The 25,535-nt window shown below is 34.7% G+C and overlaps 1 protein-coding gene across 4 annotated transcripts in view; it reads left to right on the forward strand.

The window, feature by feature from the left end:
* Positions 1-25,535, forward strand: part of MINDY3 (MINDY lysine 48 deubiquitinase 3) — a 45,947-nt gene that overhangs the window by 7,894 nt on the left and 12,518 nt on the right. For 3 of the 4 annotated variants that reach the window (XM_051609783.1, XM_051609784.1, XM_051609786.1), the window contains exons 2-10: positions 407-486; positions 2,462-2,519; positions 2,882-3,055; positions 6,904-6,955; positions 8,792-8,906; positions 9,245-9,318; positions 9,765-9,844; positions 13,490-13,560; positions 14,731-14,811. In XM_051609783.1, the coding sequence (XP_051465743.1) occupies positions 407-486; positions 2,462-2,519; positions 2,882-3,055; positions 6,904-6,955; positions 8,792-8,906; positions 9,245-9,318; positions 9,765-9,844; positions 13,490-13,560; positions 14,731-14,811 (785 nt within the window). Of the gene's footprint in view, positions 1-406; positions 487-2,461; positions 2,520-2,881; positions 3,056-3,933; positions 4,057-6,877; positions 6,956-8,791; positions 8,907-9,244; positions 9,319-9,764; positions 9,845-13,489; positions 13,561-14,730; positions 14,812-25,535 lie in introns of those variants that run through there. The other variant, XM_051609785.1, reaches the window with a different exon arrangement.

Raw genomic sequence — 25,535 nt, forward strand, 5'->3', positions numbered from 1 at the left:
CATATGTGAAGCAAAAATATTATCATTTACAAAAAAAATTGAATTTATCTAAAATAAATATAATAAAAGAAAAACTATTATTCAATTATCTAGCTACATGCCCTTTAGTGACAGCTTTACTGTTAAAAATCCTTTTGTTTAAAACTACAGCTGTTGGCCCTTTATAATCATTATTTCATTGCTGTGGTAATAATTCAGTTCTATGCTCCCACCTGTGTTCATGACTTTTTTTTTTCTTCGTCTAATTAATCATATTCTGTTGCATTATCAGGGCAAAAAAATCTTGAAAACTTGCCTAATCTTTAAAGGTGAATAAATCAGGTGTCATTTCTGTTAGGGAAGGAGTATGCATAAACATGTACTTCTTTATTTATTTCACTAAATATAGTCTTTTTTCGTTTTACAGGATTTGTCTTTAGTGAATCTGAATCAACTGCATTAGAACAATTTGAAGGTGGCCCTTGTGCAGTGATTGCACCTGTACAGGTAAGATGCATTTATTATAGGAATGGTTTAGAATTAGTGAGCCCAAAAGTTGTTCTTTATTAATGTGGAACTAAAATAATTTTAAAGTGCAGATCAATTGTGTTTTGATTTTAAAATTGCAGTGTGGAGGAGACAAAAACCTCAGTAAAAAGGCAGAGATGGGCTGATTTTGAACTATAATTTTGCAGAAATTTATTTGTTTGAGGAAATGCAACAGGTTGACTAAGAAGATGTAACTTTAAAGTAGGGAATGCTGGATGAAGGGGAGAAATAAAAGATCAGATATGAGTGTAATAATAATCCTTTCTCATGTCTTAAATTCTGTCTCCTTAAGAAGCGTAATATCTGTGTCACAATGGTTGCTTTAGCAAACTGTATTAAATATATTTGAAGTAATATATATTCACCCTAAGAAGATTTGCTATGTAAGGAAAAGAGAAATGTACTTTCAGAGAAAATCCTAGATAGCAGAGTAGTTGAATTATGTCAGGTGAATATATTTCACTCTGGATACATGCCTACGATTTCACTTGTGCTTCAGATAGGCTCAACCAACTGTGAGATTGATTTTTTTTTTTTCCTTACTCCGTTGAATCTTTGTATCATTGTATCTGTGCGCATACTCTGAAATGCTGGTCTTGGTCAATTCTGACTGCTGTGTAGATATATGACCTATAGGCTGGATCTGTTCTGCTAGAGCAGTTTGTCTAACCTGCAGCTGCTCTTCATTCTCTTAGGGGCATCCTGCAGAGACAGGCAAAAATGGGCTAGATTGCTTTTTCTGGTAACCTACTCTTGAATCCTCTTACACACAGATGAAATTCGGCAATTATGTCTAGGTCTGAGTTGATGCCTTGTCCACTGATAGAGGAGACATACTAAAGTCATGTAGCAGCATTAATCTGTTCATGAACTGGAAGGTATCTGGGTCAGACAACGGACATCATGTAATTGTTTGCATTTCTGGTGCGTGTAATGCTGTAGTCAGAAAACCTCTGTTACAATTAGTGCTGTGATTCTATGGTAACTTCAAGACACTAAACACTGGTCCCACCAGAAGACTTGTACCACAGGAAAGGAGCTCTATTTGTTTAGGTTGTAACCAATCAATAGAAACATTTTATTATCAGTCACACTCTGAAACACGGATCTGCCTAGTTCTGTGGTCTTAAAACCACAGAGTTGTTTGATCTCTGATGTTAGAATTACGAGTCATTTATGTGGGGGGAGTAAAAAGAGTAAGGGATAGGACCACCTGGCTCCTTGAAGGCAGTGCCAGGTCTTTACCATATCAAATGTTCTTGCAGACAGTGTTTTTCCAGGTATATGTGTAATTCGACTTTTCTTGAAATTAAGTAGTTAAAGCCTATTTAAAAGTGACCTGTGTTTCATCTAGGTGAGGAGGAAGGGATCAAACAGACCTTGTAGTGCCTACTGCTGCTGTGAGTTACTACAAAAGTTGTACAACAGATCTGTGATGGGAGAAGAGGGCATCATTTTTTAATTACAGCATTAGTGTTAATGGAAACTAAAGCAGGGATATGGAGATAAATAGGTTTTCTTTAATCCATGAGTTACGACTTGCAATGATTAAAAGAGGTGGGCTTTTTAACTACTAAACAGGTTTCTTCAAGTGACTAGGACTGTCTTGTAGTACTCATCAGTTACATAGCAAAATAATTGTGCTTCCATTACTGCAGTCCAAGTAGTCTTGAGATGTTTATGTAAATACATACTCTGTATTTGAAGCATACTTGAGGTTCAAAATCAATAATGTTGAACCTATGTGTGAGGCTGCTTTTCTGGTTAGTTTGAATGGGAAAAATTAATAAACAGTGCAGGCTTAGGGTCTCCTACTGAACGATGAGCAGCTTGAAACCCTTTTAATAACATGCAAAAATCCTTTGCTTGTGACACAATGTAGAAGTTAGTGTTGTCTTGTGTTTTAATATTATTTTATGCTTTGATAACAAAGGCATTCCTTTTGAAGAGGCTTTTTACCAGTGAAAAGTCTACTTGGAGACACTGTGCAGGTACTGAGACCTCTGTTTTCTCTTTATTTTTTCTGGTTTAGTTATTTGTAAAGTATGTCCTAGTACGAAGGATTTAAAGTATTTTACACTTTATTTTTGTGTGCTGCCGTGCCATTTTACGGGGCATACAGTACATATATTGCATGTTTCTAGACTCCCATTTGTGAGGTTGCTGCCTGTCCATAGTACTTCTGTATTTTGTAGTTATTTGATTAAAATGCTTTACTAGGAAAGGGAATGGATTGAAAATCCATTAATAAACTTTATTATTTAGATAACATTAATGTATGAAAGAATACTGGTAGGTTCTAAAAGATATTGATTAGTAGCAATTTAACTCACATAGGTTTCTGTTCTTTCAGAAGAGGAGCAGAAGAACCTTCTCTGTCATACATTATGTGATATTTTGGAAATGGCTTGCTCTGATAATTCTGAGTCATACTGTCTGGCAACATGGATAAGAGGAAAAACAACTGAAGAAACTGCTAGTATTTCTGAAAGTCCTGCAGAATCTAGTCACCAAGAGGAGCAACCTTGTAAGATGTATTTCTGTTCTAAATTGCTCATCACTTAGTGAAGTAATACATTGTTTTTGAGGGGCCACTGCTCGTTATTATTGCTCAGATGGGGTTTTTGCCTTTGTGATTCCATTAGCAATAGGTAATTTTTGTCTGTTGTAGTTAGAGACATTATTTTTATTGAATGTGCAGTCTATCACTGCAGTTCTAACATGCTTCCCCTGAAGCAATTCCCATAATTATTTCAATTTTATTTTGTAATTTATTGGGACCTGATATGTCTTTTATTTGGAAAAATCTACATGCTTCCTAATGCTGGAGGAATATTTTAACTTGTCACTTGTTGCTTTAGTTCAGAAGAGCTTTTGTAGGAAATTCTGCAAAACTTCATGTGCTCTAAAATATTCTGAATCTCCTGTTACGGAGATGTAGCCTTTTTGCCTTTGATTTTCTGCAGTACCAAAACATCTTAATCAAATCACCTTATAGAAGATTAACAGAATGTTTTTGTAGGTTAGAATTTTTCGGTTACCTGCTTTTTGCAAATGTCTTGATTCCTTCATTACTTACTGACATCAAGGATCTGGTGAACATCTCGGATAGGGCATCCAGTCATACCTAACTGCTGCTGAGCCAGTGACATCACAGGTTGATATGTGCGCACATGATTGTCTAGATGTGTATTAATCTTTCAATAGGAGATACCTGACATGTTAAAAGATAAGCTTCTTTATCTTTTACTTTTTGTTCCCAGTGTGTCCCTTAGAAATTATGAAAAACTTTTTACATGAGAACCTGTTTTGTAAAGGTGCCATGTTATTGATGAGATGTGTATTTATTAATCTTTCATTAGGAGATACCTAACATATTAAAAGATAAGCTTCTTTTTCTTTTAGTTTTTGTTCCCAATGTGTCCCTTAAGAAGTATGAAAATCTCTTCACATGAGAACATGCTTGTAGAGGTGCCATCTTTTGATGGAAGGAGTATGTTATTCGTCAGTTTGTGGCATAACTACAAAGTAAGAATTGTACAAGTAGATTTGTACGTGCGCAGCTGGCTATAGCAATTAGTAGTGCTGGAGCTCTTTTACGTTACAAGTCATCTTCATCTGCTTCTATGAGATGCTCCATGTGCTCTAGATGGCTCAAAGGATAATAATTGAAATGTAATTTAATTGAAAAAACAGGTTACCACATAAGAGTGCCAAAATGAGCTTTTTTTTTTTTAATTAAGAAAAAGTATTAAACAGAAATTTGTATCTACAGCTTTTCTGTTAAAAAGAAGAAACATTTCCTTTGTGAGGTAATAATGCAGTTGCAACCTGAAGTTCCTAATTTCTGTGAATTTTCCAGTTATCTCTGAAGCTCTTGCTTATATGATGAAGTTTCCTTTGAAGAAAAGTGAAGTAAAGCCTAGTTTTTGATAGACTTTTACTGTCTAGTTTATTAATATATTTCTTTATTCTAAAGACTTTTAGCTGTAGAAAATGTTCAGCAGAAAGGGTTTTAAATGCACACTCGATTAGTAATTACTCTCAACACTGACATTTAATGAACTAATCCATTCTATTGCATATCTACATTTTTCATATTTCTGTTCAAGTCTACAAGTTCTGCCTGACTTTTCCTTAATACCATGGAATGTGCTTAGGAAGAGCAGGATACGTTTTACCATGAACAGTCTGCTTTTGCCATGCTAATCTCTTTCATTGTTCATATTCTATGTTCCCTGCTAGACACTAAATGTACTTCTTGTATCTTCTCTACAGTTCAAACTGTATTTTACCTTATATTTATAGTGCAATACTCTTCCCGATTTAAGCTACATTTTTTAAGGTTTTAGTTGTTTTTCTTTTCTGTCCTGCTGTTTTAATATAGCCTTCTTGCCTATTTAGGCTTGGGACAAAAATGTGGAGAGGGAGATATTGTTGATAATGCAGAGTTCTGTCACTGCTAGTGTAAAGGAATAAAATACCTTTCTTGCTTGTTTGCTGTAATCAATAAGAATAGAAACAGGCATTGTAATAGCTGGTAGGACTTAGGATATGGGTTATGTGTGTGGGGGAGTATTACAGATAAAATTCCACATGGCAGACTGCTGCTATTTGGTAATTGAATACGTAAATATATTTATAATAAAACCATGAAATATGATTAGATGTAGTATAAGAGTATAATTTCAGAGTTTCTATGCAATTGCATTTCTCATACAGCTCATGCTCTATTGCTGTTTGTTCTTTTTCTCCCACTAAGCACTGTCTTTATTGGCCGTTGTTTGGGTTATGAATAGTTACACTTCTCTTTAGGATTTCTACTTCTTTCCCTTTGTTTCAAATAGTAGTTCTCTTACCATTTCACTCTGTTCTGTAGTAACAGAATGAAACTGTTATCCTGCTGTGTGAACAAAAGGTGGATTCGAGCACACTTACTGAATGCAATAGCATTTTTCATCTGCTTTTGTGGTGTATACCAGTGACTTCTTGTTGGCCATGCATTGGCTGTAGTAGTGCAAGTTCCCAGGTTCAAAGATTGCTTTATATGTTTTAGTCCCTCTAACTTTCTACTTACAAAAACGTGTTCTTTGGAGCAGGATTACTTCCTGTAGCATTTTCAGCAATTTTTTCATATTTTTAAAAAATGTCTTAAAATACATTTTAAGCCTAGTTCTGGGCTTGGTAACCTGATTTTAGTGATTCCTTGTAGTTTTTTGAAGGACAAAAGCTGACACTCCTAAGAGTACTGCTGCTTTATTTCTGAATTAAAAAATTAAAGTATACTATTGTTGGAGAATCAGTTGCATATGCAGGTAGGCGGATCAAATGTGTCTTTCAAAATACAATCAGAAAGGGCATAAAAAGCCCTTTCTGGAATTCTAGTGGGAAGAACTGATCAGGAGTAGTAGCCCTAATTGCATCTGGTTTTTAATAAATTGTGTACAGTCAAATAACTAGCTAGATCAGACATTTTCTAAATATTCAGCATTAACTGGCCTTTGTCAGAAAGCAGATCCTTCTTTCTTGTGTATTTATTCTGCTATGGATGTAGATGGCACTAAAGGCTGCTACAACCTTAATATTTTAATGCCGACAGAATTTGGTGATTACACAACTGACAAGTATACTTTTTGTTGGTAAAATAAAATTTTATTGTAAAAGTTCATTTTATCTCCCTGATTTAGAAATGTTGCAAAGGGAACAAAGGTATAAAGCCTGTGTTGAACTTGGGAAGACACTAATGCTGTATTTTTTTCTGTCTTGGATGCAACACTTATTTGAATGGCTATTTGTACATTATTAAAAGTATGAGAATTTATTTGAAAACAGGATGTATAATACTGTGTAGAATAATTACTCACTTGTTTGTAATAAACAAGCATTAAAATGGGGAAAAAAAAAAACGAGAAATTTTGGTGACAGAAATGTGTATTTGAAGAAAAAATACAGCCTATCTACATGGATAAAATTATTCAAATAATCATGCTTGCTTTTCTAGGAAATAATACTTCTTGTTGACCTGCAAAATTATATCTACAGTATGCATATGCTTGATGACTTTGTGACAGCTATGTTTTGTACAAAACCAGCAGCTTAGTATTTGACAGATATTTTAAAGTTTACGCACTGCAGTGGCTTTGTGCTTTTAATAAATTGATTAGTCCAAATAGTAATGTTCTCACTAATTTATATGGTGGAATCTTAATGTTGCAGTAAATTAGTTTATACTAATCAGTTAACAATTTTAAATGTCAAGGGAGGATTAAAAATAAAAATATAATTACAGCTTGAAAGTATACTAGCTTGCTGTGTGTATCTTGTGTCATTTTTTTTTTGCCATGTGTAGTGCTGAAAAGTGTCTCTTGTGTATAGCTGCCTTGGCTGTCGAAGAGCTTGGCTTTGAGCGATTTCATGCATTAATTCAGTAAGTAATATGTTGGAATATTTCAAATACACTGTATTGAAGTTTCACTAATATTCACAGCCCTGAAAGGAACTTTTTGTGTGTTACACATCAGGTTAAACTTGGATTTCAAGTTTTTGTTTGGGGGTTTTGTTGGCTTGTTTGGGTTTTTTTTGCATTTTACCATTTAAAATGCAGTATTATTTTGAGCATAAGCATTAGGCTTTATAATAAAAATGGAGCAATGTAATGTGTAAAGTTGGCTGAATATCTTGCACATTTCAAGAATGTGAATGCAGCTATTTAAGATTCACACTTAAAGATGTTAGTGCTGAATTCTTTATACAGTCTTCTTCACAGGTGATTCTATCTGAAATACTTTGTACTATATATAACAAAAACAAAATTGTCATCTAGTAGTTTTCCTGATTTGAGACAACATAAGAAACATGTATTATAATGTTGCATATGAAATACTGATTTTTGTTTCATACTTTAAACACTGTTCTATTTTTGGGGTGTAAATACAGAGCTTAAAGTTTTAGTGAGTTTATCTTTAAGGCAACAGCCTCTTATTTTCAAAGTGAACAGTTGTAATCATTATACAAAGAAGTCCCCAGAATAAAGAGCAACAGAATTTTAAAAAACACTTGAGATGGAAAATTTACTAATTAGAACAGAAATAACTACTGCTTATTGTATCAGTAGTAATTATAGTTTCTTTAAACCCATTGTCAAGAAGAAAGAATATAAAATTTTTGTAACCTTACCTGATGAAAACACTTATTTTTTTGCCCCCCCCCCCCATTCCTCCTCAGCCCCTTGATGTTTGGACGTGTGGTACTCACTTCAGTTTTTCTCAGTCTTTCACACTGGAAGAGAATGCTCTGGCACATGCCTTCAGAGCATGATGAGTGATGTATTTTGGAATTGACTGCCTTGCATTACCTTGTATACTCTATTAATAATGAAAGTTAGTTTAAAAATCTCAAGTGTTTGCCAGAGTAAACCTATCTATGGATATGTTTTTGCAGATGTGCGTTTCTTTTTTAAACAAGACTTTATAAGTAAAGTAAGAAATCAAAAAGAAAAGAATATACCTAAGTTTGTGTAAGATAAGCAGAGTGTGATTGATTTACTCAATAATGTTTATGTTCTGAAAAGCAGTATTTAGCTCTAAATATCCCAAGAAATAGAAAGTGTGTTGTTTCTCTGAAATCTTGGTGGATCTCTTGCTTTCCTCTGTTTTTATTTTACTTTTTATAAACATATGATCACCTGGTGTTACCTTATCATTCAGGCAGCAGCTGCATAGTTTCCCAAATGTTCATGTGCCACTTGTGGTTTTGAACATTTTGATTTTTTCAAAGCTAGAGTCAAACAAAATCAAATTCTTGTGGGAAATAATTACTCTGAAAACTTGACAGATAGTCTTACCTGGTTACGTGGAAATTTTTTTCTACACTGGTTATGGACTGAGTGTCTTTCAGAACATCATACCATGCAAACATCGCAATTTCAGTAACAGTATTTTGTAGTTCAAGCCACTCGACTTTCCAACAAGCATATGTATCTTTATAGTTAGGGTTTGCATACAAAAAATGGGTTTTTTTGCATATTGCTCCAGAATTATTTATGTTCTTTTGATGGATGAATAATAATGACCCTATGGCAGTTAGAGCAACTCCAGAACAGCTGCTGTGTTATTCTGTATATAACAAGACTTTTACTCTGCTTTTACCTGGATGTTTTCACATTGGGTATTAATAGTTCTTGTTTGTGTTTAAAGACACTATTCTAATGCTTAATAAAATACAATGTCTCTTTATGTTTTGTTGGGTTTTTTTTTGTCTTTAGTAAACGAGCATTTAAAAGCTTCCCTGAACTGAAGGATGCTGTTTGGGATCAATATTCAGTGTGGACAAACAGATTTGGAGTATTGCTCTTTCTGTATTCTGTGATACTGACAAAGGTTTGTGGGTTGTTGGATACTTTTTGTGTTTGTTTTGTTTCTTTATTAAGAGAAAGTGTGAATATGTAACACTTTTTCTGTTTAAGGTGAACACTCAACTGATAAAGTAAGTCAAATTAGATAAGTGGATGGAATGGTGTCTACATTCATGTTGCAGTACATTGCCAGAATAAAAACTTTGTTGTATGTCCCTACCATCTCTTGTCAAGAGCAAGTGTGTTTAGATATCAATTAATACAAGCACATCAGCCTCCTCATGTTTTACTGTTGCATTCTGTTGTTGTAAATGTTGCAATTCATTTCTTGAGAGAGCAAAAATGTTTGTAATTGTTCTGCAGGGTATTGAAAACATAAAAAATGAAATAGAAGATGCATCTGAGCCATTGATAGATCCTGTTTACGGTCATGGAAGGTGAGCTGCAGAATGTGGTTACTATGACTTAGAATAGATTAGTGGGCTAATTTTTTACTCTTCTGTAACTGATCATTCTTTTAGAAAATTATTAACATTACATTATTACAAAGGTTCGATTACAATTTTATAATAGCTAAAAGCAACACTTAACATAGCATGCCTTTTCTGCTGCTTATTCCATTTAGTGCATCAGTTCTGAGGAAATACTTCTGTTTTTTCAGAAGAACCATTCTCAGATTCAGGGCTATGTTTTTGTATCAAGCTGGTTGAAAAAGTGGAGATCATACCAGCATTGCTGGTATGCACTGATTAAAGAAATATAGTTTAAAGAATATCTCCTTAGCTGTCCGGGTAACACAATTTTTTCATTTGTTAGAGATAACCACTTTTTCAGAAATAAATTGTATTTCCCTTTTAACTGGCTATTTCTTTCTGTTATATAGCCAAAGTTTGATTAACCTCCTTTTGACGGGACATGCTGTTTCTAATGTGTGGGATGGAGACAGAGAATGTTCAGGAATGAGTAAGTTGCTTTTAGTTTATGCTTGTTCATAATATGTACAAGGAGATGCTGACCTGTGGATTTGGAATATGCTCTGTTTTGATAGTCTCCTTCTTTGCTGTCCTTTGATTGAAGCAAACTTCAAATGGACATAAAACACACTTGCACAAGATATCTGATGTTAATATCAGTGAATACAAAATTGGCAGCTACAGGTTGAAATTATAAGTTACCTTATGACCTGGACGATGGGAGTGCAGTCTCTGCAAGTTTTGAATGTTGGTCAACACATCAGGCTAGAGAAATGGACTGATAGGAACCTCATGAAATTCACCAAAATCCAGCATCTGCAATGGAATAAGCCCATGCAAGAGCACAGGGCAGCAGTGGCTGGCTAGGAAGCAGCTTTGTGGAAGAGGACCCAAGGTCCTTGTGGGCAGTTGCACGTGAGTCATCAGTGTGCCCTTCTGGCAAAGAAGGCCAGCTACGTCTTGGGCTACATGAGAAGAAATGTGGACAGCAGGTGGAGGAAAGTGATGGTTGTTGTCCTCTAATTGGCACTTGTGGCACCACCTCTGAGAATACTGAACTCTTTGCATAGAGTAATATTCCATATTTAGGTTTTGAGTAAATTCTGCCATAAAAAGCCAGAACCAGAACTCCCATAGAAACATATGTCTTTCTTCGGAGCAAGAGGAGGAGCAGAAAATAATCTTTAATTCATCTTAAGAATCTGCTGTTATATGTCCTTTTTGGTTTTTTTATCAGTCAAGTAATTGCACTTAACTCCTATTTGGTGCCTGCCATTTTCAAGTCCTTGAGATACTTATAATAAAACCCAGTTTATTCCCTGTCTTAAGTCATAATTAGTATCTGTTACAAAGTTATTTGTGTAGACTCTCAGAAAGAAAGACAAAGAACAGCTTGTTCTGTTCACAAGCTCTTGGGCAAGACAGTATTGGATACATTGACACATGTCCTTTACCAATCTTTTTCTCCATTTTTCTTTTCTCCTTCAACCATTCCTCCTGTGTTTTGACTCTCTTTAGCTGTAACCTTCAACATCCTTTCCACCAAGGTGGTGAGGTTTTATGAAGGAGGGCTGCAGGTGTCAAAATAACAGGAACTGAATGTGTTTAGTGACTATTTTCTGAAGTTGTCTTTATTTATGTTTTTCTGGTTTGGTTGCTGGTTGCTTGCTTCCTTTGGTCAAGCAACTACAAATTGAAGGGTTCAACATTAGCATTGTACAGAGCTGATTGCATGTGCTGCTTGATTTTTCCTTGTGTAAACATAACAGAAAGTGATTTTAGATACTTCAATGATTAGGTGTAATCAGTAGGTGAACTTCCGAAACTGAGGGGCAAGGTATCCCCTGGCACAAGGGAAGGGTGGTGCTAAGGAACTGCAGAAAGCAATGGATGTGGTGTGGTTTGTGGTTTATTTGCAGGGTCAGCAAGGAAGCTACAGTGAGAAGATTCAGCCACAATGCAGGAACAGGAAAAATGCTAGATAGGTGATGATAATAACATAAGTAAATATGTTTACTAAATTGAATTTTCAAAATGGCACTTGCCTTATGTTTTTATTCAGAAGTCATGTAAAGCCGCTTTACCTCTTGTTCAGCTGTTTAGATACACCATTTTTAATTAATACCTAAATCTTTAAAATTATTTTAAAACCATTTTGAAGTTACTGTAAGTTATTTTATCAGTGACAAAGAACATACTGAATTGCAAACTTCAGGAATTTCCAGATAGTTTGCGGATTATACTTAGGGCTCTGACTCTTACATTATTGCACGCTTTTCAAATAGTGTAGGAGTTCACCATTGGTAAAAATACCAGTGAAATTATCTTGATTCTTTATCTACATATTCCTCTTTAAAACTTTCTTCTTACTCAAATCTTTTGAACAGTTATCCACAGGGGGGAGATATACAGAGGTAGATATTTTTTTCCTTCTGCTTTTTCATAGACTGTCATTCTTATATGAAGTATATAAATTTAATATGAAGAAAAATAATGCTGTAATTGTGTTTTCTTCGTGCCAAGCATTGGTGTTTCATATTGTCACTAGGTGGCAGCATTCTGATACGGTTGATAACGATGTCATTACATTTTAAAGCCTTCGTTATTTTGGCCGAGGTTTTTATAAAGGCGCCTGTTTTCTCCCATTTTAGAAATCGAGTACTTTGCAAAAGTACTTTAAAAAAAGGACTGGCCAACTTTCTGACAAGATGCGTGCATATTCATTTTCTTAGATGCACTTTGGTGTTATCAGATCTCTTCCAGTGATGTTTTTTGTTTCTGTGGGGTGAGGATATTCACAGGGATGAACTTTGATTTAGGGCAGCTTGTCTCCCCTTGTTTCCTTATAATTCATCTGAGAACAATGATTTGCTTTTGTGTGTGTCTTCTCTGTTGACTAATTCTGAAGGAGGCATGGGTGGACCAGTGACTAAAGGCTAAAGTTAACCTAATAGCTTTCAGATACACTGTTGATGTTGCTTGATATAGGATATAACCTGGACCAGGTTGCCCAGGGAAGCTGAGGATTCCTCCTCCCTAGAAGTGTTCAAGGGCAGGCTGGATGGGGCTTTGACCAACCTGATCTAGTGAGAGGTGACCCTGCCGATGGCAGGGGGATTGGAATTAGATGATCTTTAAGGTCCCTTCCAACCCACAACATTCTATGATTCTTAGATTATATGGTAAAGACATTGTAGCTTTACGCTGTTGTACCTGAATGATCAATGTTTAAAAATGTGGTTGAGAATTAGGGTTTTAGAAGCATTTTTCAAATACAAAAATCAACATTCTCTGAAAAAAGGAAATGCAGATCTTGTTAAATTTGTCATGGTTCATGTTCCCATGTTTATTTGCAGAATCTGGTATGTGCTGCTCTTTGTTTAGACAATGTTCAGGGACCTGGCAGGGCTGTTTCAAGTACTTTTACTGTTGAGGATATGTATGTGTAAGCCCAGAGCTTCTTCAAATACTATGATTATAACTAGTTTCTAAGTCTGAATTTTAGAGAGCCTTCTCATTCTTTATTGGAGAGCCTCAAATAAGGCCTGTAAGTGCTCCTCCAATCAGTAGTGCATAAATATATTTAAGCTACTGCTGACAGCTGTGTGTGAGAGCTGTATGGTACATTGTATGGAAGTCTGCAGGAAATCAAATTAAGTGAATGCTTTCTTTCCTACTAACAGAACTATTATTCGCAAAAATTATGTTTTATTATTCAGAATGTGAAGTTAAGATAAATATAGGTAGGGAACTCTTAAAAAAAAGGAAAGAAAATAAAATGCGTATCTGCATATATACTTTTTTCCTCTTCAAGATAACTTTGTCTTAAGTTTTTCTGGGAATAATTTTTGTGTCGGTTTTAAGTACTTCATCACCTAATAAATACAAAAACTTCTGAAAAGGAGCTATCAACAGTAAACTTTTTAAAACATCCATTTGGCTGTTCTTATTTTGTAGAGAGAGAAAGTATTAAACTTTTGTTTTTGACTGCACCTTGATGGTTTGCCTTTGTTGCCAAAACTGCATGACTTCTAAAATTGTTCTTACTTGATAAACTTAGAAAGTAAGGAAAAATGGCTTAAAAGAGGCTTTGCATACTTTTTCTTGAATACATCTTTCGTTTTCTTTTGAACAGAACTTCTTGGTATACATAAACAGGCAACAGTAGGCTTTTTGACATTGATGGAATCTCTGAGATATTGTAAGGTAAGCTGTTTTATGCATAATTCAGAATTTTTCTTCCATTAAGGTGTTGTGGGTTTCTTGGACAATATTACTAAAAGCTTCATGTCACAATTGGAGACATTAAAGGACTTTTAAAGTATGTTCAACTTCAGATTAAAAATGAGAGTATTACTATATTAAAACAGATACATAATAAAATTGTTAAATGTATCTTCTTGAATAAATGTTGTTTGATGCTATTTAAATTATAACTTTATTGCACCTGCTTAATATAGCTGGTTAGAAGCATATGTTTTTACTAAAATAAAATATAATGCAAGTTATGTGGATAGTTAGAAAATTGTAAAGTCCCAAAGTGACTTGCTATTTTGAATGTTGCAGTTTTGTTGTTTGTTTTTTATGCTATAACTGTCTTCCATTTAAAATAAGTAGACATAATAAAATGGTAAAACTACTAGTAAATATATTCTGAATGTAAAATGTTTAAGGTCTAAAAGTTACCTTATGTATTCATCTGTGAATATCTGCAAGTAAGTGAAGTGCAACCTAATCCATATAGTTACTTCCTGTTGTGATACAACTTGTTAATTTAAGGTTTTTATTTGTAAAATTTTGTGCTTTACAAATAATGCTTTTGAAACAGCATTAATACTCTTAATTTCAACAGACTTTTTAGTTGTTCTTTACTTCCTTTTCAATTTCTATCAAATTCCTTTAATTTATGTCAGTCTTAGAGAGGATTATGTAGTTTGCAGAATGTTTGTGTACTGACTTGTAACTAACTGTCCATTTATTAAATAAGCATTGATTCTGAATTGATTAATCCAAAATCAGCTAGTAAGTCAAGTGGATTTAGGCTTCGTTTAGCATCTCATTATAGTATTGTTAAGTGCAGGAGTACTTACTTGTGTGCAGCACTTGAAGCATGTGTCCAAGGTTGGAATAAGGTATATTATTGATGCTACTTTCTCACTGATGTCTTATTTCAGCTAACTATCATAAGCTATATTGTTTTCCAAGTCAAATGGAAATCAGTAATGAAAATTAGATTCTAAGTCATATTATTGAATGTTTTATATTAGTTTTCAGAGCAGTTGGGACTTCACTAACTGGATTGTCATTAACTTGATCACTAACTAGATGTGGTTTTTGGGTTTCCTATGTGGTTTTGATTTTGTTTTACTTTTTTAGGTTGGTTCATATTTGAAGTCTCCAAAATTTCCCATTTGGATACTTGGCAGTGAAACACACCTCACAGTCTTTTTTGCCAAGGTATGTTAGATTTGATTTTTGGTAACCTCAGGCAGCTAGGTACCACATAAATTCATAATTTGGATCTTGCTACAAGGTGATTTTCATGTGGCTTTAATGTAAAATTGTAGTCACCAAACCTTTTAATTAAGCCTTCCCCTGAAGACAAGAGTTTTGCAAATGATTTAATGCTATCTAATAAAATTTAGTGAAGTCTTTTGGTTTGAGCTTAATTTGTTGGGCTTGGGGAAGGGTTTGCTTTAGAACACCATAACTGGGATAAGGATCGTCTTAAACTCCTATAGTGCAAGAGACATATAAAGAGGAAATTATGTGTAGGTGCCACTTAGTTGTTTAATCTTCCTGACAGTATTTTTGCAATTTTTAATCTATAATCATAGGTTTTTCTTCTAGATTAAAAAAACTTATCAGGACTGTTATGATAATTCCTTATATTATTCTTTTAGGGATACACTGTAATTTGTGGAACATATAAAATGCTTTTGAGATGAGTTTTCAGTTTAACATCTTGGACCAAATTTTATTACACTATTTCTATTACTTTAGGTGAAGATTTTAAGTTGTTTTCCTTATTTTTTTATTTTATAGAACACTTGTTTCAAATTAAAAATGTTTATTGAATATGCTTGCTAGTATATTTATTACTACTTATTAGTAATGAACTTTCCTGTACTTCATATTTTACATATTAATATTTTAGGTATAAATCTTGAAAATAAGTGCTAGAAGATATTGCACAGCTAAAGCCATAATTTCTTTAGCTTTTGAATTTCTCCAGAAAAACTTTGGCCTAATCTTTAAAAAGAGGACACAAAAAAGTAAGAAATTTTTCTCAGAAAAGCAAACTGACCAACCCCTCACAATATATTGGAAGCTTATGTCTAGCAGTATTTCTTTACCTTTAAACATAAATTAAGAAATCCTCTAAATTAATTAGTCCATATTGCACATGGAATATTTTTTTTCAGATTCTGTTGCAAATTCTACACTAGAGCTTCTCTGAATTCTTTGTGTCTGATAAATGCTCACTCTTCCCTACTCCATGGTAATAGAAAAATCCTTATCCTCCTTTGAATGTTTTTTCCTTCTGCCTTACTCTCTCCTCTAACAGGCTTTCCTTAAAAAGTTTTTTTATTTCAATTTTGAATTTTTATCCACAATTTTTCTGAATTATATCATCAAAGTCACTACCTTGTGTGGATTGCAGTATAGTGCAAATAGGCATAATTACTCTGGTATACAAGTCAAGTGTACTAGTCCAGAATGTTATTACATTCTAATGTTTAGTGTATACAGTGACCATTTCAAGGTAGAAATAATTTCTAAAGCTCTTTCTTTTAGGATGTTGAGAGCTGTTTGCTGGGTTTTTTTAAGTAACTGGTCATCAGCATCTCATGCCTCCAATATAGCTTGATTTGTTACTCTTTCTTCACTGAACTCCACTTAGGCTGTGAAAACTTCAGTTTGTCGTTGTTATCTTAGGAACTAAAAAGTCAGAAAAGGAAGCAATATGGGCTTGTCAAAGAATTTCCCATAATTTTTCTGTGGGAAAAGAAGAGTCCTTGAATATTTACTTTGCATATCTTAACTCACCCTTTCCCTAAAGTGAGGGTTCGTGAGCATTTCAGGTAGAGCAGGATTGTCAGCTACAGTGGAAGCAGGATTTGTGTCAGCAATCCATTATTTTATCAGTTGAAGCTAGATGCAAAAATGTACAGCAAGGAACTTGAGTCCATGGCCAATGGTCAGTCAGCAAGTTGTTAAAGTAGTGTGTGTGGTTGTCACAATGGTGCTTGATACTGAGGATAAAACTTGTAGCTTATTGGGGGGTTGGTTACATGAGAAAGAAATCCTCAGAATAGAAAGAGGAAAATGGAGTGTGGAGCCAAAATCAGTGCAGATTATGTTTGAAAAAAACAAATACAACTTTAATTCTTTCAAGCTGCATATGGTTTACAGAAGCCTAAGCCCTTATGTTTAAATAGAAGAACATTAGGTAATTGTTAAGCAGAATAGTAGTCACTTTCATCATTAGCTGAGCAGTTGGGCCTGGAAACCTAGAAGAAAGGAATTTTTTTTTTTGTTACCTTCACTACGTACACTACACTACTGTGTAGGGAAATTAGGGAACAGGACAGAATCTTCATTGAAATCTTGGGGACCTTTCTTGAGTGCACAAGCAAAAAGTTTTACTGAAATTCTGCATACCACCCTACTCAAAGAAAGGTAGCTGCTTTTCTTGAGTACTTAGGTGCTTCACTCAGATTTTTACATTTGATGTGGAGTACAGCTGTAAACATTGTCCTCATAACTGTGGAATGAAGGATTATCCACTTTGTATTTCTGTCTCAGAACATTTTGAATTACATACTATAGACATCTGTTGCTGTCTGCCAGAATATATTCTTCAATGAATAAGCAACTTGCAGCACAGCATCTTTGGGCTGAAGATAACACTTTAAGTGAAAATAAAAATCTGGACTAAAGCATGTAATTTGGCTTAAGTTCTCTTATAACTGCCTCTGCATGAACAGTGACAGATGAGTCAATTCCTACTTTTAAAAAAATGTCTACAGGATCAGCAGTTTCCTCCATTACTAAAATAATAGCAACTTTATTCTCTCTGCATGTTTTTCATCTCCATATCTTGATTGTCAAAATTTATTTGGTATGTACAGAAATATGATTAGCCTCATTTTGCTAAAATAAATTTCAGGTAGAAAAAAAGGACTTCAGAAATAATTTCTTCCTTAAAATTTTGATTAAAGCACATTTTATTGAAGAGACCATCAGTAGGTTTTCGTCCTGGGACTTATCTGACTTGTCCCCAGTCAAACATTTAGTTACAGTTAGGTATTTTGGTGCCACCATGCAGACACAGCAAGTTGGAATGCAGTGGATAATCTATACAGAACATGGAAACATGAAAAGTACTCATCACAGTGTTTTGATCCACAGTCACCTGCTTCACTGAAGTGTTCTTTATAAATGAAAGAAAGCAGAATCTGGAACCATACGAAATGAAGCTTCACTTCACATCTTCTGTTAGTTTCATTTCTAAAGTAGACTGCATTAAGCAAAAAATATTGTATGCTTATCTGCAGAACAAGCTGTAGTGAAGTTGGAAAGGAGATCCAAACATTTGTATTACCTATGTAGTTAGTTCTTCAGAACACTGATGCTTATGTGTATTTTAATAGAGCTGGAAAAACGTGTGAATAGTTGGGAAGGGAGGAAAATATTAGCAGGGAACTGTAATTAGTTAGTACCAGCATATTTTCTTTCTTTCAATTACAACTGTGTGTGTATAAGGCCAGAAAATTGCTTGATGCTCAGCAATCCAAACTTAACAATTACGGAAAAAATAAGGGTGGCTATTACTCCTAGTGGTCATGGACTCTGAATTTGCAAAAAGTTATATTTTCCTTGAAAAAACTGAGTATGTAGGTTCTTCATCAGCAACTAAATCCAAGCAGCCATCAGTTCTGCCTCTCCCTGCCCTCCCTTTCTATCAGTGAATGAAAATCTTTCAAATGGCCTCAGACCAACAGAAATAAACAAGGGAGCTTTCATCTGACACAGTAAATATCCCTGCATGGTCTGTCAGATGGTGCTAACACAAATAGATAATATTGTAAATGTCCTCTAAAAATCAACTTTAAAGTTACAGCCTTTCATTTGGTTGCAGGGAAAAAGAAGTGAGGAGTGGGGAGCCCTAAATGATTTAATGTAGGGGTAAGACTGTGGTGCTGTGGATCAAATACTCTATGGTCTGTTCCTGGTTGTTTTTATGATGCTGGTAACATAGGAAGTTATAACAAGCTGAGACTAGTCAGAAGTTTGAGGCATGTCATAGTGTAGTCAGACACTGTATAAAAGAATATAAACAGGTTGAATTGTTACGTGAAATATAACAAGATGTTTCAGCACAAACAATAGAACAGTGGCAGGTTAAGAGCTGCTTTCTAAATACTGTCTGCTGACATACAGACTCACATCGTCTGAAAGTTTTAAATCAGACTCTTCAAAAGTGGAAAGACAGCATGGAACGAGTGTCTGGTGACTTCAGGTGATTGAAACTGTCCGTGGGGACACTTCAGAGCTCTGAAAATGTTTTGGAAAATCCCTTAGTCTTTTCCCAGGTCTTGGAGCACACAAGTCACAACAGAATCGGCTATCCATTTTCAGTTAACAGTATTGTAGCTTATCTAAGCTTGAAGAATCAGATAAGCAGAGGAAACACCTGGCTGGGGTATCTGAAAAAGTTACCAATTCCTGCCTTTCAAGCAAAGTGTGCCTGTTTTATTGTGTTAGGACTGTACTTATGGTTTTGTATTACATGTGTTTTATTTTTCTAACTTTGATCATTGTAACCTGTTCTACATATTCTCAGGACCTTTCTTCAGCATCCTTGATAGTACTGTCTCTCAGAAGAAAGAACTTTCACTTCTCTCCCTAAACAATCTTTTTGATTAAAGTTCAACAGAGGGACAACTGAGCAAATACTGACACTGCTATAGGAGATCTTGAATTTGGGTCAGTGGTGTTTACCAGAACTGGGGTAAGGGGGAGTGTTACTGGATACAGCATTTAATCTCAGAATACCAACAGAGAATGACAATGGCCATGAAGGAAAATAAGACGTACGTGTAAAAATTCAACAGTTACTAATATGTCTTAACAACTCTGGTCTCTGCAAAAGTAACCTCTGTATATCCAAATAAATTATGCTTATGGTTTAACTTAGGAACTCCTTTACTTTGGACAAGAAGTGAGAAATATCTATGCCTTTCCTTTTGTTTTTTTACACCCATAACCAGTGATTGCAGGTAATCAGACTACTTCCTCAGAGAAGAAAAAAAAATTAGATTTTGATGAATTCCACTTCAGGAAATGGTTACAGAGCATGTGGTTTCAGATTCTTTTATTTCCATGAATAAGTGGAATTGGTTCTCTTTGGGACAGTCTGGATATCTAGTAGAAAGAACAGAGATGCATGAAGCAACTGCAAAAATAACTTCTGGGGTAAAGTAGGATTTAAATTTTCTGTGCACTGATGAAGAGCATGGAGATTAATGCTGCTCTGTTCTTGAAAGTCGCTCTGACCTGCCAAATCAGCAGCAAATCTTCAAATATTTCTATTAGGTGTTAATTTAAGAGTCCCTGCCATACAGTTATAAAGAGTCCTCAAAGTAGATATCTAGCTATAGAGCTGTTAAATTTTTCAGCCTAGTCTAGTAATTAAAAATGTGGAGCTGGGCAGAGAAAGCTGTAACCATGGAACCTAATGTCACATTATTGACTTTTACCAAGACTGGAGTATGGTAATATACCCATATATATTGAGGAAATTGCATGTAAAAAGTATTAAAGAGCAGTGTGATTGTCTTCCATTTTCTGAGGTTGTGTGGTGAAGAAGTTGACATCTTTGAATGCTGAAAAGCTGAATCTTTGGGCAGTGATAGGCATTTTGACCATTTGTGGCAAAAACTCTGAAGTGAGAACACTTAGGAGTTAGGTCAAGGTCCTGTAATGCTTGCATTGCTCCTGTCAGAAGTGCCATGCTTCCCATAATATAGTGAGTAGCAATTATGAGGACTTACTACTCAAATCATACAGAAGTAACTCAGTCATGAGGTTTTGCAGTAATTGTTCTTAGATTTGAGAGACAGAAATTGTAAGGTAGGGGTCATTTAAACTGAGAGGCATAAGACTCTGAATGTTAAGCTAACCAATTCTTTGGGATTTACCATCCTAAAAGAATAGTACTTACTGTTTACCCCAATTCTCTGACTAATTTCAGCCGTTCAGTCATATCTATATGTTCTCCAAAGTTTTAGAAATTTGTTAATTCATCCCATTATATACAGCTTTCACAATGATCATTTAAGGATATTGTTCATGGTTGGCTGATACAGACCACAAAATGTAATTGTATATGCCTCTAAGCAAATAAGCAAATTACTTCCTTTTGGGAAAAGACTTGTCATCCATCTGTTTTCTTTCAGCAGGGGAGGTTGAGTGTTTCTATATGAAGTAGTTGAGAGATGATGTCACTTTTCGTGTGTTTATGTTTGAGTTATTCCAATTTTTTTGTCACTTAATTCTTTCTCTTGAAATGTTACACATTTTGATACTGGTTTATGCTGAGGTAAATAAGAGAATGACTTTGTACTGACTCCTTGCATGCTATTTCCAAGCCTAGATGAAAACTTGTAAAATGGATTGGGGGTGGAGGGTAGTTCTAGCAGTTTCAATAGGAACTTTTGAGCCAGCAAAATATAATCTAAAAATTCAAAATAAAACATTACCATTTGTTGTATGAGATGCCCTCTGAAACAAAGGAGGAGGGATGAAACAAGGAAGGAGAGAAAAACCAGCACAATTAAGGGACGCTTTTCTAGATTCACAAATTAAAACTGAATGTATTTCCCATGGACTGCTAAGCTCTCAATTTAATGTATTGTAGGAGCACTTCTGCTTTGGAAAACTTACAAAGTAAATATACTTAACTAATGACCATGACTATCACACTAATCTTTTTTACAAAAATCATACTCCTCAATAATTTTGAGTCTATTTTAAATACTATTAGGAAGAAAAGTGATTATAGTAGTAATCTATTTATTCAGTGTTCCAACTTCCTAGTTCCCTTCCAAGTATAGGCTTTTTTTACCTTTTTTTTCTGAGTTTGCATTTCAGTTAGTTAAGTACCAAACTTTTGTCTGATTTTTAAAGATGAGCAGTAGACTCTGTGAACATAATGTTCACTAATTACTAGTGTGCAGTCATCTCCATGAAACAATATTTTTACTATAATTTGAATAATATATCGTTTCTGAAATTTCGTTGGCTATATTTTAGTGGAATAGTTTGTAGTGGTGAAGGTATAAAGCACCTGTTGTGAAAAAGACAAAAAACAGTACAGAAATAGTGATTAATTTCCTGTCCATTTCTTAGCAGACTAGTCCTGAGGAGTATTTTTTCCTTCATATTAGAATGAATTACTTTCATATGTAAACTGAAACTAGGGACTGCAAAGTAATTTGATTTGGTCCTACCCCATCAGAGTACTCACCAGCATTTAGGAGGATTTATAGTCTCCTGTTTCAGGAGAGGAGGGTATCGGTAACACATAGTTGGTGTGTATGTTAGCCTATCAAATGAAAGACTGTTTTTTTTAAAGAAACACATTTCAGGGTTTTTTTTCTTTCTTTTTGGTAGTATATACAGAGTGGCTTGCAAACAGTAAATGCATCAAAGGCATTGCTAAATGCAATTTATAAGTCACTGTATCAAGTAAATTCTGAAGTCAGCACACTGCAGAGAAACAAAGGCTGATAACATCATTATAGTATTCTGTGTCCTTTTTAGGTGTGAAACCAATGTTGGTTCCAGAGTATTTGATAAAGTAATGAATTCATTGGGCCTGAGTAATCAGATGCTGCATAGGCATTGTTTGTCAAACAGGAGGAACAGGCATCCTGGCTCATTATTAAATTATGAATAAATTTATAGAGTTTTTAGTGGTACTGCAGATTTTAAATATCAAACAAATTGTTATTTACAGAAACCTGTTGCATAAAAAATTGTTATTCCTAATTCCATATAATGTGAAAAACAAAATGCTGATGGCTTTTTTTTCCATCATCCATGTCTTCCACTAGTCAGCTTCCCTGGCTGTTCCAGGTAATATCCCACTCAATTCTGCCACAATTATCACTTTAGTTCTGCTTACAGCTATATTAAATAGTGAGGTATTGTTTGTGCTGTTGCTCAGATAGCAGTGCAGTGGGATACAGCTGTCCAGAGTACTGACCTGAAGTTTTTTAAACACACCTTTTTTAATATAATGTGCTCTTGCATTAATTTTCCCTTTTTTTGTTGTTTTGTTTGGGGTTTTTTTGTTGTGTTTTTTTTCCTGCTGGTCACAAAGCATATCTACCTCACTCAATGTGTTAACATTTGCTAGTTGCTCTCTTGGTTCTGCATTTGGCACATGTTATATTTGCAGCTATTCCAGTCTGCTGGTAACGTTCTCAAATTAGGTCTTGTTTTATGTATGTCTTTGCATTATTGATTTAGAGACCTCTTCCTTCTGTTGGGTTATTAATACTGAATATGTTACTACACGACTTAGAATCCTTCTGGTGTCTGATGGCTTCCAAGTTGTGTCTATGTTAATGTTCAGATCACAGTAGATCTTAGCTAGAAAATACAACTTTGCTTCACAAGCCCTTTTCTCATTTGGATGTTTATACCTTGGCTTTTCAGTGTTCAAAATTATTTTGCACTTCAGCTTTCTGCATATATTTGGATATTTTTCACATTTTCCCAAAATCATGATGCTATCCTCCACTCTTGATAGTAGAGCAGGTGTTATTACACCCTCATCAATTTGTAGGTCATTCAGTATTTGTGAGGAGATGGAAGAGACAGGCATAAACTTCTCTTTCATTCTCATGAAGACCTTCTAAACTCTCAGCCCAAAAGCTTTGACTTCAGTAAATTGTGTGCTTTTATTTCCTGCTGCTTTACAGATCATTGCATAGTATACAAACAATTAGGAAGTAAATATTAGGTTTCTTAATAGTTAATCTGGCATCAAGCGAAGAATGGAAACAAGGGTGTTCATTTCATGCAATAGATTACTCCTTTCCTAAAAGTGTATCAATCCAGTGGTGCCATTGCCCATAGTTGTTGCAGTGTGGAAATACCCTCTACAGAATGCTTACAATGCATGTGCTGGCTGGTGGAATATGAGATTGCTCTGTGAGATATTACCTTCTACGAGAGAAAGCATTAAAAAATGTCAAACAGCTGGAAAATTCCTGAAGAACATTTGAAAGATTAAAAGATTTTCCTTCTTGAGGGCTATATATGGAGGAACTGAAGTAAAAGTCCTTGCCTTGGCTAACACTATACAAGAAGAGCTCTGCAGCCATGACTTTTTCCACCTGACAGTTACATTGCCACAGATGTTGGTGTTTAGTTTAAAACATTACAGGAAGGCAACAGTTCACTTTTTGACATGTAACAAAGTAAGAGCTTCTTCACCATGTTCCCTGCTTTGAAGAGCAGATTACAAGAGATTACAGTTCCAGTAAACTCAAATTTGCTGACTCCTGGACTGCAATTTCAATAATGTATTTTTGGTTTTGAAACACAGTCTTTCATCTATGATGATGAGCAAAACAAGTTAGTAACCATGAATTAAAAAAAAAAACAACACAAAAAAACCAACACAAACCCAACACAAAAAAAACCCCAACCCTATATACCAAATGCTTATTGGTTAACCATAATCTCTTCGAACTATTAGTGCAGGTGATGACCCTGAGCACACATGGGACTCTTGAACATCTCTCTTTTTAGAGCCAGACTGGTAGTCTTTCAACCCCACTGTTACATCTGGACCAGGAACAGTGATGAAACTATCTGATCCCTCCAGACTCAAAAATCGTCACAACACTGGATTGTGGATGACTATCATTGCATGGGAACTTCTGTTCCTCCCCAGCATATAACACTGATTATAGCAAGAGTGTGTTAAATAATGTTCATTTTTTCAGATAGGAGTAAATTATGGCAGGTTAAATAATTGATAAAATATCACTGTTTCTATATTGTCTTTTGGCAAGTTTTTAAGAAGTGAGTGCTACAATATGTAATTCTTCCATGTGTCACTCAACAGTGGTAGTATAGGACTGTAAAGCAGTCCATATGTGAACAGATTCCATTTTCAGAGGCAACAGGTATTTCAGGGCAAGATCTTTGTAAGACTTCATAGCCAGGATGCCAGTGTAGCTTAGCCATTGTGTTCTGCTTTTGATTTGTAGAATGAAAACTTCTGGAATGTTTTCATTAAAACTTAGGAAGAGTGTTTTTTGCCTCTGAGGCTAAACATGGGATCTTGAAATAACTGGTACTACTGATGTGAAAAACTTTTCAAAGTAATATAAAATGACTTGTTTGTGTATCGTAAGACCCAATGAGTGAAAAAATATTTTTGGCTCATGTTGTACTTAATATTGGAAATAATTATTATAATTAACTTCTGATGGGATTCCCTTATAAGGACCTTTCAATGCATGGGATACATCAAAATACAATTCATAAGGCTGGGATGGGGGATGTATTTTGGCACGTAATGAAATATCAGCTTGGGCAGCTGAAGTATGTTTTTGTTAGATGTTTGTCACATTTTCAGCTTTGATGCTTGAAGGAGATAAGTTACATTATTTTTCCCTAGATACAAATATATGGACTAGTTGGAACTTCAAAGTTTTCTGGATACTGGAAGTGAATTACATGGGATTTTTATATACATAATTAAAAACTTGCTTTTTAAACTATTTATAGGACAACAGTTTCAGTGAAAAGTTAGAATTATTTTGAAGATGAGGGGTGGGGTCTCTGCAAGGCAAGTAACTTTTCTAAGTTTCCTTCTGAAATTAACTTCCTTAGAGCATCAGTAAATCACACTTAATGAATAAAAAGCATTTATATGTAACAATTGGGAGACTTTACCATATTTAAAAGTTAAGCTGAAAGACATGGAGAGATTTCAGTACTGAGTAATGCAGTCACTGACTTACTCTCAAACTTCTTCCCACATACACATCTACTGAAATAACTAAGGACCTGGAAAATCAAAATGCCAAGAAAAATAAACAGTATTTGCAATTAGACTATCAAAAATTATAGTTGTTGTTAGTTGCAGG

Source organism: Apus apus, chromosome 2 (assembly GCF_020740795.1).
Source record: "Apus apus isolate bApuApu2 chromosome 2, bApuApu2.pri.cur, whole genome shotgun sequence".
Classification (NCBI taxonomy): domain Eukaryota; kingdom Metazoa; phylum Chordata; class Aves; order Apodiformes; family Apodidae; genus Apus; species Apus apus.